Source organism: Coregonus clupeaformis, chromosome 12 (genome assembly GCF_020615455.1).
Source record: "Coregonus clupeaformis isolate EN_2021a chromosome 12, ASM2061545v1, whole genome shotgun sequence".
NCBI classification, from domain to species: domain Eukaryota; kingdom Metazoa; phylum Chordata; class Actinopteri; order Salmoniformes; family Salmonidae; genus Coregonus; species Coregonus clupeaformis.
Genome location: NC_059203.1, coordinates 27,229,693 through 27,245,547, shown reverse-complemented (window position 1 = coordinate 27,245,547; position 15,855 = coordinate 27,229,693). Strand labels below are relative to the sequence as shown.

Below are 15,855 nucleotides of genomic sequence, written 5' to 3'. Positions count from 1 at the left end.
GTTCCATACTCCGGGAAGTGATTGAATAGTACCAGTAGTATTGACACAGCCAGAACAGTAGCCTAATATAATAAAAAAAGAGAAAGACAGAAGCCAGGAGTTAGAGAAAAAGAGATAGCTTTACTATAAAGAAGGCGTCTCTAGCAGAAGTTGCAACATCTCATCATACACGCATACATGGTGAATATATTAATATGCCATTTTCCTGTTAAGTAGATGTACCTTACAAAAAGCTGTTATTTCGTGTGTAGAAGCAAGACTGGCAAGCTGCTTTGATACACTTGTAATTGTAAAAGTAAACAGAGAAATACAAATTCACTAAAATAATTCCACATAACAAAAATATGAACAATTATAATAATCCAAGCTCCAATTTTATAATTGTTATGTGCGTCTCATCGTATGGATAAAATCCCAGTTTTGCAGAATCTCAAATCAACTGAACTCAAAGCTGTGAAAATGCACATAGATACTGTTACATGTTTGTAAACCCTTGTTAGTTGATTTGTTATTGTAGGAGTGGCGTATAGACGATGCAAACATTACAAACGGAATGAGAAGACACACTACTCCACACAGATGTAGAAACTTAATTTGAGCCAGTTTGCTATAACAGGAAAATAATCCTGCAGCAACAGGAAATATGAATTATTATGTGGATTACAATTAATGGACATTTTTGTAGGGGTTGATACATTTTTCATAATGGGAAAATCAAGTCTGACATTTCTAAGTGGAAATTACAAATTTCAGAAGCCTTTTTAAACCTCAAATACACTACAAGTTTAAAATGTGCTGCATTGCAGTAAGGTTCTCCTGCAACAAGGTGATCAAATTAAGATCATACATCTGTATGCACCTCCAATCATCGTGCACAAACAAACAATAAGACATAAGAAAGCACTGTGTATCAGCAAATATGCATAATTCTCTGTTTATTGTTTTCTAGCCAGTTCACTAATTCCCCCTTTAGGATCCACACAGGGAAAGGACAAAGGCTGTCAAGGGAAAGAGCTTGTACAGTATCGTGACCCGAACTCAAACAACGGTGAGATCAAGGCTAAAGTTCTGTCATCGAACATTCCGTGATTCAGCAGTCTTTAAGGTTTGTTGTCAAAACGGCCACCTGTCACTGGGCTGTCACCAGGAGGGGTGCAGCAGCAGGCATTTTAGGTGAAAGGCATGATGAGAGAATGAGTCTGTGCAGCCTTAAGAAAGTCTGGGTTTGCCTTAATATAAAAACAAACAAAGTAGGGGGGAATTGGCTATCGGTTACCTCAGCAAATGCCTTTTTTCCATATGCTCTGAACATGTGTGCAGAGAATGCTACAATGATACATTTCATGAGCACTTTTATTTACACCATAAAGAGGCTGACTAGGTCTACTGTATACCTGTTCCACAACATAGTGTTTATTCTCAACTGTTTCTTTTGAATTAGTGATGATCAGAAAAGTTACCGACAGAGAGACACAGGCCATATATTAACATTTCAAAGCAAGTTCTTCAGGACAATATCGGTTAAGTCATTTTGAGTCCCAATCATAAGATACACATGTCATCATTCTTGGGATGCACCAGGTACATTTGCTTGGTGGATACAGATTTGTAATTCTTTCTTTTACTCATAAAGCTGTTTTTCTGATAGATATTTACAAATAAATAAAAATTCAGGACCTACTTATAGCTACAGTATGTCAAATGCAATGTTACATTTCTGTATTATGTGAAAGTTATATTAAATAAATGATAATACGAACATGGAATACTAACATTAATATAACATGAATACTCAACATGAAGAGCAGCACCATGAATAGATCAACACAACCTCTTTAATGGTGACAGTCAATGTTGTTAGTTTACAGCAGAAATACCCTTCGCCACAAAAGATGTCATACAGTGAATTTTCTTCTTCCTGGTTCTGATGTGAGACCATCAAGTCAGTTGGTCAAAAAAGTGTATTCAATAATTAATAAGTGAATTACTAATATATTAATTAATTCTATAAACATAATGTAATAAACTAAAATATGAAATAAACACCTGAAATACAATGTGATGTCTGTTAGCTAATTGCCATTGATTAGCTAAGATCTATTTGATTTAACATGAAATACTTTAGTAGTGCCGTTGTAATACGTTGTACATGTGGGTACTGAGCTTTCTACCACTTTGAGAGGTGAAACATCAAGGTAGACTCATGAGTGAGTTCTACTATTGAAAAGATCAAATGGTAAAATGGCGGTCCACCACTGTATCAGTGGTAAAATGGTGGTCCACCACTGTATTGGTGCACCCCAACTTCTTCACACTTCCTTGACATAATGGCTACATGTCAATGATGACTAGGGCCAGGCAGAATCTGCAGGGATGTTCAATACCTTCACAGAGTTGTCTGTATCCTATATTCAAAGACATAAAATATGTTTTGTAGCAGTCTTTAGTTTTATTTTGAGTTGTTCAACAGTCAATTATGATTCCAAATAAGTTCTGAAGGGTTGAGAAGGAAGTCCTGCCTCTGCAGATTCAGCCTACCTCTAATGATAGTTATAAAAGAAGCAGACAAAAGGGGTGCAGATCAAGCCTAGCCTAAGGATCACAGCCATGCTAACCATGAAGTAAACAGGAAGTGAGTCACCTCCTCGGCGTGCCAGTCGCCATAGAGATATACAAACAGGTAGACAGAGAGTTTGTCAGTTGTTTAACAAGCAGAGCAAACATCCTCTCCAAGCTACTTGTCCTTGGTCTCTTGCACTAAAGTACTATCATGCTTGAAAATATATTTTTAATGTCATTTATAACTGACATAGTAGTGGCTTGTACTATAAAAAAGCTTGAGGCAGGAATGGCATTGCTATAGCTGTGGCCATTTTGAATATCTCCACACGACTTGAGTTTGGAGGTGAAACATAGGTACATTTACCACAGCGGGAAGGCAAGGGAACGATAGCATTTCATTAAGCAAGTTATTCTTCTTTAAACCTGTGAAAAAAACAACAACAATTGAATTAATAACCAGACTTTACCCAAAAACATGAGGTGGTGGTAGTGCATAGTTTTGCAGCACACTAGAAGGTGAGCTAGCACTGTTTACAGCATTCATATATTAAAATGACTAATCTGCTGTATCAGTTATGAACAAATAACTCTCTCTCTCTCTCTGGAAATATCAATGTGATAAACATATCTGCCGACATCCTGCTATGTTGGTGGTCCGTAGCTGATATGTTCACAGGACGAGTGTCTGTGTCTCCTTCCCTAGGGACGCTCGGTAAAGACACAGGTGGGCGTGAGGATGTGTGTGGAGAGAAAAAGAGAGGTTTGGGGGGAAAGCTGAGTATGTTGAAAACAAAAGAAAGCTCTAGAGCCACACAAAATGGTTGAAAACCTCAGCGTTTCCTCTAGTCCTCTATAACTGAGGCCAGCCCTTTAGGCACACTAAAGTCTGTGTGAGGGGCAGGAGGAGGAGCATAGAGAAACTGGTACTGTTCAAGAATCCCAAACTTCGCCTCGGCAAGCCATTTCTAGAGCCGAACGTCAAGGCTTGGCTCACTGTAACTTCAACTCCCTTCCATTCACCCCCCCTTAATTCTCAGAGGAATGGTTTCTCCCTCCGTTTTAAGAGGCCAAGCAGTCTCCAGGTAGGCGCTGTGTGTGTTTACATGTGTATACGTGTTTTTATATATTCATATATTCATAAGTGTGTGTGTTTGTGTATGTGTGTGTGGTAGTAGTAGTAGTGGTAATATCACCCTCCAACCGCTAGGATGAGTTCCTCAGATCCCCAGGCCGGGCTGGGGAGCTATGCCAGCGAGTAGATGGCGTTGACGGGTGAGGTTGCCTCGGAACTCTCGTTGCCTTCCGTCTCGTCCTTGTCCTTTTTGACGGTGTACTGGCCAATGAAGGAGCCGTCCTCGTTGAACTGGCCATCCCCTCCCTCGCCATAGTCCACCAGGCTGTCGTCACTCTCCTTCACACCGCCGTCCAGAGAGTTCTGGCTGCCCTGCAGAGGCTTGTTGTCCTCGTCGCTGCTGCAAAAGGTCAAGAGGTCAAAGGTTAGACTCCGCCTGTGATGTCATCGACACGGTCATCAACGCAGGTGAGTCCTTACCGTCCCAAAGGTTAGGGGAGAGAGAGAAGAGGGGTTAGGGGTAAGAAGAAAACTGGGGAAGGGAACAACTGTAAACAAGAAAAGTGTTGATTCTGTAGTTTTCCACTGTCGTCTCTCTTACAGTACAGACTGTAGCTGAGGTCATTCAATGCAGACTGGAGCACAAGCACTTTCACAAACTCATTTTGGAACGACATCGATTCTTGCCTTTAGCTATGATATATAAACACTGGCAATGGTCAACCTGAGTGCAATAATATAAGCTTGCTAAAATATAAAAAGCCCTGCAGTAAATATTGTAGTCTAGAAGAACTGCTACAGAGCCCCTGGGTCTTTGGGGAAGCTGTATGCTGGCCTTAAATGCTCAAACCAACACATTCTCATACACATGCTGCTCAGTCTGGGCTATGTTCTGATCTGAGATCTGTGCATAAACCTCAAACTCAGAACGTTGCAGGTGTTAGTGTATTTGTGTGAAAGCCCATGTTACAGTAGGTGTGCGTATCTCAGTTAAGAACATGTCCCTATGTCTTCTACCTCTGCAGTAGGGAGAGAGAAGTGTCATGCAGAAGGGATCAGGGGCTATCAACCAGCATTAGCTCTCTAGACTCTTACAACAGGCAGATAGCAAACAGCAGAAAGGCATTACCAGAGCAGAGGGAACAGAAAATAATGTTTAGCTCTTCAACAGTTTTTCCATCATATTTGGAGGTGTTGTCTATTTCTCTCCATTGTTGAGATGATCAATCTACACACCAGACCGTGTTGACATATTTTATTCGATGAAGTACTGGTGTGGTACTGTATGGCTGGCCAGTTAGTAGACAAACTACATGGCAATATAATCTGAATATAATCTGACAGAGATTACCTGAAGGCATGGCTCTGTGCATGCTCCATGCCGAGTCACCAAGCCAACTGGGCACACAAGGTCATCAACCGAGAATTACCAAGGCAACCATACCGAAGTATCAACAAGTCAACCCACAATCAAACCCCTCTGAACTCAAACAGACAAGTTACTCTATCAGGTGTTACGAGAGAGAGGGAGAGGGAGAGAGAGAGAGAGAGAGAGAGAGAGAGAGAGAGAGAACTCAAATCAAGAGAGGAATAGAGGAATCAGGTGCCTGACAAAAGTATGAGAGAGAGTTTAGAGAAGATACGTAGACCAAAGAAAAGAGAGAGTGAAATAGATGAGAAGAAACTGGATAACTGCGCAGGAGGTTTAAAAAAAATGTTTTAATCGATTAATATACTGAAAGAGGGATTGATCAGGAGTGTGAGAACATTGAGTTCACTGTCATACATTCATACAATAACGTATGTAGACTTTAGCCTTATACAGGCATGGAAAATGACAACCTTGATCTTTAGTAGACCTGAGTGTAATGTAGAAATGGGTTTATTAGATGTTCACAACCCTCAAATTCACTAGAATGTATCGAATTATAAGGTGATTAGCATAGCAGCTGGTAAATGCGAAACTATTGTCCATAGTAACTAAATCCACTCAAGTGGGAAGTATTACAGATAAATGATGAGCCTCAGAAGCAGTGAAATGTTTGTAGATTATTTCTCTATATGTAATTGAATAAATCTACTAGAGTGGCAAAGACGTTTTAAAAGCTTGGTTTTAGTCACGGGTTTTCCAGCTTTTGTTTGTTGACCTTATCGCTCGAGCAATTTTAGTGAGCAGAGGGTTTAGAGAGGGTATAAAAGCTTTCTTCGACTTTAAAACATCTTTAGAATGAGAGTGTAGAATGATTCAATTATCTGATTAGATGAACTTTTGAGAGAGGAGCAAAAGGTGGAAAAAGTAACTGGGAAGACTTTATTCTACTGAAATAACTGCAGCCTGAAACTACTTTCAAAACAAACTGCTCTTGATCTTTGATATTTGAGCATTGTTCTATAAAGACAAATCTTATGCAGCCTAATTAACATAACAATTGGTCTAGAGAAATCAATTGTGTAAATGTCAACATCAGTTGTTTGTTACTTTCCACCTCTGCTTACTTCGACATGACTGGAAGCATCAATATCATGGAAATGAAAGGAGGATTTTAGTTGGTTAAGCCTTCGTGAGAATATGTTGGAGGAAAGACGTTGATTCAATTGAAAACAGTATGGTCAATGTTTAGTCACTTCAGCGGGTTGACAAATCTGATTATGTGTGTGATTAGATATGAATCGATTAAAACCCAATGCAAGAATTCTGAGCGATCTCAAAAAGTAAATAATGCATATTATTTCGGGGTTATTCTGGTTGCAGTGTGCACTGTGCAGGATAGACTCCTGTCATACCTTTTGAGGGAACAACTTGATTCGGACCAATGGGAACAGAAACCAGAACAGAAAGACAAAGGAAAAAGACGTAAGGGGAGGAAGAACAAAAAACAGAGATGGCTAAAAACACACTGAACAGACACACACTGAACAGACACACACTGAACAGACACACACACTGTTCAAACACACACTGAACAGACACAGACTGAAATGAGATATTATAATATGTGTGTCTATGTGTGGGGATTGCTAATATACCTGAGTGATAAAATCATATTTACTAGTGGGTCAAAAACAGTTGGGTGCCCACACATAATTGCACCATACCACTACTATGATTTCAAACAAACAAAAACACATAAAAAACAACAATAATCATAGGGTACCAAACAATAAGCCCTAGAATCAGGCTTTACATGAAAGACCCGGAACAGCTCATAGGAGCAAGAGCCTATCTCCTGTTTCTGTAGCATGAGGCAGCTTGATGTACAAGTACACCCCCTGGACAGGACACTAGTCTATCACAGGTCTAACTCTGGTCCATGGTGTTACATGCGGATTGAATCCTCTTTGGAGAAATGAATGAAAAGATGTAGGGTGTTGAAGGAGGCTCAAGCCGCACGTAACGTCCGGGACCAGAGCTAAATCAAAGCATGCATCTGTGGGTTTGGCAATTGGCATAGAAAGGACCTCTAACAGGTGAGTTAATAACACCACAGAGAGTCAAACTGGAAACTCTATAGACCAGGGTGGCCATATCTAGTCCTGAAGAGCTGCAGTATGTACAAATCAAATCAAATGTTATTTGCCACATGCGCCAAATACAACAGGTGTAGACATTACAGTGAAATGCTTACTTACAAGCCCATAACCATCAATGCAGTTTAAGAAAAAAATAAAAATAGCAAATAATTAAAAAGCAGCAGTAAAATAAAATAACAGAAGGGAGGTTATATACAGGGGGTACCGGTACAGAGTCAATGTGCGGGGTCAACGGTTAGCCGAGGTAATTGAGGTAATATGTACATGTGGGTAGAGTTAAAGTGACTATGCATAAATAATAAACAGGTAGGGTGGGTTGGGGGGGGCAGTGCAAATAGTCCGGGTAGCCATGATTAGCTGTTCAGGAGTCTTATGGCTTGGGGGTTGAAGCTGTTAAGAAGCCTTTTGGACCTAGGCTTTTGCTCCAGCCCAGCTTGAAACAATCAACTAATCATGGTCTTTAATCTAGAACCATAGAATGTTAAATCAAGTGTGTTTAAGCTTGGCTGGAACGAAAGCTTGCACTCACTGCAGTGTTCCTGGATCAGGATTGGCCACCCCTGCCATAGAGTCACATGCATGCAGAGAATGAACTGTAAAATCATTGAACCTATGATACAGGGACCAAACATCATCAATTATGAAAATTACTCCAGAACATACGTTTACCCCTGCATGTTTATTTTATCGACATCTTTTGAAGGCTGAGGTCGATTTGACAGAAAAATTGACAGAAAATACATGCAGAGATGGACATGATCATTGATGACTAAGTTATGTAGGAAGGAAAAAGGAAAGAACATAGTGGTGTTGATATTTCATCTCCATACAAAGGCTTTATCGTCACATGATGCAAAGGTTCTCTGTTGCTTATTCCCCAAATCGGTTCCTCAAGGGTGTCAAACTCGAACGAAGACTTTCCAACCTTCCTCCCTAAACCCTCACTCCATCTACTCTGAAACCCTCACTCCAACCTCCCTCCCTCCCTCTCATATCAGCCAAATTGATTTCCGTCCTCAGCCTTCACCTTTGCACCTGGTGGTTGCTGCCTGTTAAATGTCAGCCGTCTGAAGAAAAACAAAGCAATTAACCTTAAGGGGGGAAAAACACAATCAAGCCCTCGACAGAGACAAACGGGTTCAGGACCTCTCAGAGTGTTCACGATCAGTTTCACGATCACTAAATCACCTACCTGATCCCTGAAACACTGGACGTCTCTCTGGGGAGAGATAAGAACTTCCTGCCTCCTCACTCTCTCTCTCTCAATTCAATTTCAATTTAAGGGCTTTATTGGCATGGGAAACGTGTGTTAACATTGCCAAAGCAAGTGAAGTAGATAGTAAACAAAAGTGAAATAAACAATAAATATTAACAGTAAAACATTACACTCAGAAGTTTCAAAAGAATAAAGACATTTCAAATGTCATATTATGTATATATACAGTGTTGTAACAATGTGCAAATAGTTAAAGTACAAATGGGAAAATAAATAAACATAAATATGGGTTGTATTTACAATGGTGTTTGTCTCTCTCTCTCTCTCTCTCTCTCTCTCTCTCTCTCTCGCTCTCTCTCTATCGATCTCTCTCCCCTAATCTGCAAATCACCTTGATTTATTTACCTGACAGTTTATTACCTGATTAAATTGACACTTCAGAAAAGCTGGTTTTCTAACTCTGTGATATTCTGCAGACTGGTAATGAGAATAGGTTTTCACAGTGCGGAGCCTTGGCTCACAGTCTGAACACCAGCTGAGCCTTCAACACTAATATGTTTTTCTCACTTGAATATCATGAGCCTGAGGCGATGCTTAAACCACAGCTGTGATTAGCCTCTCTTTCCCCATATTGAACACCCACTGCTCTTAACCCTGAACCACCCATGGATAGGATAGGTCCCTGCCAAGACAACTCTCCACCAGAGGCCTGTATTGAACAGGTCCAGAACAGTTCTGGGCTTAAGATATTCTGCCTATTGTAATGGCTGTTGTTCTGCTTGTGAGGTAGCAGGTGTGGAACATAGGTAGCAGATGTGGAACACAGGTAGCAGGTGTGGAACACAGCCATGGCCAGGCCAAAGATAGCCAGGTCAATTGATGACCTTTGCCTCAAGGCTAGACCAAGGTTAATGCATAGCTTTAGGCTAGGTTTAGCTCTAGTGTTTATGGATTGTAGCCTGGTGAAGCATACAGATGTTGGATCTTAATTAGAGCAGGTTTGCTACAGCAGGAAAATAATCCTGCAGTAACAACAATGTGAATTATTATGTGGATTATATTTAATGGACATTTTTGTAGGTGTTAATACAATTTTCGTAAGCGAAAATCAAGTCTGACATTTCAAAGTGGAAATTACAAATTTAAGAAACCTAAATACACTACAAGTTTAACATTTCCTGCATTGCAGGAAAGTTATCCTGCAACAGGGTGATCAAATTAAAATCCTACATCTGTAACATGGTTTAGTCCTAAAGTAGGATTGTCCTATTCACTAATCTGCATTGAAGTGATAGTTGACCCAGATTTACCCAATTTTATGGAAGTACACTATAGACCAAAAGAGTAAGCGACATATTATTTACGTTTTTGCTATTAACTCCCGTCAAGTGAGTTCTAGCTGTGTGTAGAAACAACACTCTTCTCAGTTCTCTCTGTGGGTTTACACTACCCAGAGAGTCTCAGCTGTGCCCTGATCACATGTTTAACACCCCCGGGAACCGAGATCTCTGATTGGCTGGTGTACCATGCCCACCTCGACCCTCCCCACCCCCCATCTCCCACCTTCCCCTTCCACCACAGAAACAGCAGTGCAAAGGGAGGAGGGTGAAGTAGTTCATAAACCATGATCTAGCATCACAGTCACTGCCTCGCTTCCTCATCCCCCAATCTCACCCCCAAACCCGCATGAGTCTGAAGGGGAGTTCAGTATCTGCCCCTGACATGCGCAGGCCGGGAGGTGGATGCCGAAACCAAAGTACCTGTTCTCGTTTTCCTTCTCATTTTCATTCCTGTCAGGGAGAGACGACCATTTCAGCATGGAGAAGAGGGAGGAGATAGGATAGGAGAGAGGGTAAAGAGAGGGAGGGAAGGAAGGAAGGAAGGAAGGAAGGAGAGACATCCTCCAGGTGACACACAAGCATATGAGAGCCAGAGAATACACACACACACGTACACACACACACACATGCACATACACGCGTGTATGCACTGACACACGAACACACACACAATCACACACTCACGCACACACTTACACAAACAGAAATGCCCAGACACGCACGCACACACACACACACACACAATCATAACGTGTGAGTTGGGTAGACAGAGGGATTAGTCCCAGTGCTATTGAGTGTGCCAGAGTGTGAGCTTAGCAATGACCTTCACTGTAGGAAAGAGGGTAATATTAATAAACATTGATTAGAGACGAGAGCAGACTTGCTTAGCTTTTCCATTGTGGACATGCCTCACACAGTTGTAAATATTTATGCAGAGCACTGCTCACACACGTGATAATTGTTGATAACACCTTTGAACATTACACTGCACGCAAGTACTTTAAAACACTAAACACTTTAAAACCACAGCACTGTGCTGTCAAGCAGAATAAACACCTAAAACAACACTGTTCAAAATATTTCCTCCATTTTTCATGGTCGGAATGCTTTTGACAGCCAAACGCAAAACTAATAGAATCTCTTCAAATTACTCTAAATATACAGTGCATTCGGAAAGTACTCAGACCCCTTGACCTTTTCCACATTTTGTTACATTACAGCCTTTTTCTAAAATGGATTAAATTGTTTTTTTTCCCTCATCAATCTACACACAATACTCCATAATGTCAAAGTGAAAACAGGTTTTCAGAAATGTTTGCAAATGTATAACAAATAAAAAACAAAAATACCTTATTTACATAAGTATTCAGACCCTTTGCTATGAGACTCGAAATTGAGCTCAGGTGCATCCTGTTTCCATTGATCATCCTGAGCTCAATTTCAAGTCTCATAGCAAAGGTTCTGAATACTTACAGTACCAGTCAAAAGTTTGGACACACCTACTCATTCAAGGGTTTTTCTTTATTTTTACTATTTTCAACATTGTAGAATAATATTGAAGTCATCAAAACTATGAAAGAACACATATGGATTCATGTAGTAACCAAAAAAGTGTTACACAAATCAAAAAATATTTTATATTTGATATTCTTCAAATAGCCACCCTTTGCCTTGATGACAGCTTTGCACACTGTTGGCATTCTCTCAACCAGCTTCACCTGGAATTATTTTTCCAAAAGTCTTGAAGGAGTTCCCACATATGCTTAGCACTTGTTGGATGCGCTGAGATGTGTCTGTGACTTGAACTCTGTGAAGCATTTTTTCACCACCACCTTTGAGCCAACACAACTGATTGGCTCAAACGCATTAAGAAGGAAATGTTTTTGCTTTGTCATTATGGGGTATTGTGTGTAGATTGATGAGGAAATTGTTTTATTTAATCTATTTTAGAATAAGGTTGTAACGTAACAAAATGTGGAAAAAGTAAAGGGGTCTGAATACTTTCCGAATGCGCTGTACATTCCTAATCCATTGTAACTGGTCTGGGTAGAACCTGCTCAGTTTGGGTAAATTAAGGTGCCATGTTTCATTTGTGGTTTATAAGAACAGTTAGGGGTTTGGGTTACTGGTTGTGTGGTGTTACAGGGGGTAGAGTACAGGGGCACTTCATCTTGCTGTATCACATTAGTGGAAAGCAAGACTGTTTTCATGGCAAGTCTGCCAGTTTTGACTAGCATTAGTGACTTTTCATAGCAGGTCAGGAGAACTTACTCAGCAGGTTAGGAGAATTAACGTGTCAGGTTAGGATAATTCGGTTAAGGTTAGGAAAAGGGTAAGGGTTAGGGCATCCCCGACGTGACTCGAACATATCTAGTTACAACCAGGCCTGCCCTGAGAACAGTCTTGGTTTCCACTAATGCGATGCTGCCTTCCTCTTCTTCTGAAGTTCTAAAGTTCTGAAGACTCCCTGCAGAGTGTAATACAATAATCACCATGGCAAACAGTTGCTACACTTTTAAGTGTGTACATACACTGTGTCTGCCTATGTAACTACTGTACCATGTAAGGACATTGGTTTTTAGCACCATTTCAATATAAAGTAGGACCACAATGATTAGAGTGAGTAATCGGTTGGAGTGTGTTACTGCTGACTTGACGGTTAAGTTAGAGGGATAATTAAACAGTAAAGGTGGACAGATGGAGAGATTCTCATTCCCCACAGAAGAATGAGTGGAGACAGATCAGTGGGACCTGGAATGAGCAAAAGACAATCACTAGCCAACAAATACATACTGAAAACATGCATTACCAGACCTAAGACATACTAACTCCTACAGTGAGGGAAAAAGGTATTTGATCCCCTACTGATTTTGTAAGTTTGCCCACTGACAAAGAAATGATAATTCTATAATTTTAATGGTAGGTTTATTTGAACAGTGAGAGACAGAATAACAACAAAAAAATCCAGAAAATGTTATAAATTAATTTGCACTTTAATGAGGGAAATACAGTGGGGAAAAAAAGTATTTAGTCAGCCACCAATTGTGCAAGTTCTCCCACTTAAAAAGATGAGAGAGGCCTGTAATTTTCATCATAGGTACATGTCAACTATGACAGACAAAATGAGAAAAAAAAATCCAGAAAATCACATTGTAGGATTTTTAATGAATTTATTTGCAAATTATGGTGGAAAATAAGTATTTGGTCAATAACAAAAGTTTCTCAATACTTTGTTATATACCCTTTGTTGGCAATGACACAGGTCAAACGTTTTCTTGTCAGTCTTCACAAGGTTTTCACACACTGTTGCTGGTATTTTGGCCCATTCCTCCATGCAGATCTCCTCTAGAGCAGTGATGTTTTGGGGCTGTCGCTGGGCAACACGGACTTTCAACTCCCTCCAAAGATTTTCTATGGGGTTGAGATCTGGAGACTGGCTAGGCCACTCCAGGACCTTGAAATGCTTCTTACGAAGCCACGCCTTCGTTGCCCGGGCGGTGTGTTTGGGATCATTGTCATGCTGAAAGACCCAGCCACGTTTCATCTTCAATGCCCTTGCTGATGGAAGGAGGTTTTCACTAAAAATCTCACGATACATGGCCCCATTCATTCTTTCCTTTACACGGATCAGTCGTCCTGGTCCCTTTGCAGAAAAACAGCCCCAAAGCATGATGTTTCCACCCCCATGCTTCACAGTAGGTATGGTGTTCTTTGGATGCAACTCAGCATTCTTTGTCCTCCAAACACGACGAGTTGAGTTTTTACCAAAAAGTTCTATTTTGGTTTCATCTGACCATATGACATTCTCCCAATCCTCTTCTGGATCATCCAAATGCACTCTAGCAAACTTCAGACGGGCCTGGACATGTACTGGCTTAAGCAGGGGGACACGTCTGGCACTGCAGGATTTGAGTCCCTGGCAGCGTAGTGTGTTACTGATGGTAGGCTTTGTTACTTTGGTCCCAGCTCTCTGCAGGTCATTCACTAGGTCCCCCATGTGGTTCTGGGATTTTTGCTCACTGTTCTTGTGATCATTTTGACCCCACAGGGTGAGATCTTGCGTGGAGCCCCAGATTGAGGGAGATTATCAGTGGTCTTGTATGTCTTCCATTTCCTAATAATTGCTCCCACAGTTGATTTCTTCAAACCAAGCTGCTTACCTATTGCAGATCCAGTCTTCCCAGCCTGGTGCAGGTCTACAATTTTGTTTCTGGTGTCCTTTGACAGCTCTTTGGTCTTGGCCATAGCGGAGTTTGGAGTGTGACTGTTTGAGGTTGTGGACAGGTGTCTTTTATACTGATAACAAGTTCGAACAGGTGCCATTAATACAGGTAACGAGTGGAGGACAAAGGAGCCTCTTAAAGAAGAAGTTACAGGTCTGTGAGAGCCAGAAATCTTGCTTGTTTGTAGATGACCAAATACTTATTTTCCACCATAATTTGCAAATAAATTCATAAAAAATCCTACAATGTGATTTTCTGGATTTTTTCCCCCAATTTGTCTGTCATAGTTGACGTGTACCTATGATGAAAATTACAGGCCTCTCTCATCTTTTTAAGTGGGAGAACTTGCACAATTGGTGGCTGACTAAATACTTTTTTCCCCCACTGTAAGTATTTGACCCCCTCTCAATCAGAAAGATTTCTGGCTCCCAGGTGTCTTTTATACAGGTAACGAGCTGAGATTAGGAGCACACTCTTAAAGGGAGTGCTCCTAAAAAGACACCTGTCCAGAGAAGCAATCAATCAATCAGATTCCAAACTCTCCACCATGGCCAAGACCAAAGAGCTCTCCAAGGATGTCAGGGACAAGATTGTAGACCTACACAAGGCTGGAATGGGCTACAAGACCATCGCCAAGCAGCTAGAAGGATTACTTTATCCTATCCCAGGTATTCCTTAAAGAGGTGGGGTTTCAAATGTCTCCGGAAGGTGGTGAGTGACTCCGCTGTCCTGGCGTCGTGAGTGAGCTTGTTCCACCATTGGGGTGCCAGAGCAGCGAACAGTTTTGACTGGGCTGAGCGGGAACTATGCTTCCGCAGAGGTAGGGGAGCCAGCAGGCCAGAGGTGGATGAACGCAGTGCCCTCGTTTGGGTGTAGGGACTGATCAGAGCCTGAGGGTACGGAGGTGCCGTTCCCCTCACAGCTCCGTAGGCAAGCACCATGGTCTTGTAGCAGATGCGAGCTTCAACTGGAAGCCAGTGGAGTGTGCGGAGGAGCGGGGTGACGTGAGAGAACTTGGGAAGGTTGAACACCAGACGGGCTGCGGCATTCTGGATGAGTTGTAGGGGTTTAATGGCACAGGCAGGGAGCCCAGCCAACAGCGAGTTGCAGTAATCCAGACGGGAGATGACAAGTGCCTGGATTAGGACCTGTGCCGCTTCCTGTGTAAGGCAGGGTCGTACTCTCCGAATGTTGTAGAGCATGAACCTACAGGATCGGGTCACCGCCTTGATGTTAGCGGAGAACGACAGGGTGTTGTCCAGGGTCACGCCAAGGCTCTTCGCACTCTGGGAGGAGGACACAACGGAGTTGTCAACTGTGATGGCGAGATCATGGAACGGGCAGTCCTTCCCCGAGAGGAAGAGCAGCTCTGTCTTGCCGAGGTTCAGCTTGAGGTGGTGATCCGTCATCCATACTGATATGTCTGCCAGACATGCAGAGATGCGATTCGCCACCTGGTTATCAGAAGGGGGAAAGGAGAAGATTAGTTGTGTGTCACCAGCGTAGCAATGATAGGAGAGGCCATGTGAGGATATGACAGAGCCAAGTGACTTGGTGTATAGCGAGAATAGGAGAGGGCCTAGAACTGAGCCCTGGGGGACACCAGTGGTGAGAGCACGTGGTGCGGAGACAGCTTCTCGCCACGCCACTTGGTAGGAGCGACCGGTCAGGTAGGACGCAATCCAAGAGTGAGCTGCGCCGGAGATGCCCAGCTCGGAGAGGGTGGAGAGGAGGATCTGATGGTTCACAGTATCAAAGGCAGCAGACAGGTCTAGAAGGACAAGAGCAGAGGAGAGAGAGTTAGCTTTAGCAGTGCGGAGAGCCTCTGTGACACAGGGAAGAGCAGTCTCAGTTGAATGACCAGTCTTGAAACCTGACTGGTTTGGATCAAGAAGGTCATTCTGAGAGAGA

At 42.0% G+C, this 15,855-nt stretch overlaps 1 protein-coding gene across 10 annotated transcripts in view; it reads right to left on the bottom strand.

Moving 5' to 3' along the window:
• Positions 1-901: 901 nt before the first annotated feature.
• LOC121578145 (neurofascin) overlaps positions 902-15,855 on the bottom strand; it is a 203,693-nt gene continuing 188,739 nt past the window's right edge. For 9 of the 10 annotated variants that reach the window (XM_041892280.2, XM_041892279.2, XM_041892281.2 and 6 more), the window contains one exon: positions 902-4,034. In XM_041892280.2, the coding sequence (XP_041748214.1) occupies positions 3,806-4,034 (229 nt within the window). In that variant the 3' untranslated portion in view covers positions 902-3,805. Of the gene's footprint in view, positions 4,035-11,722; positions 12,473-15,855 lie in introns of those variants that run through there. The other variant, XM_041892284.1, reaches the window with a different exon arrangement.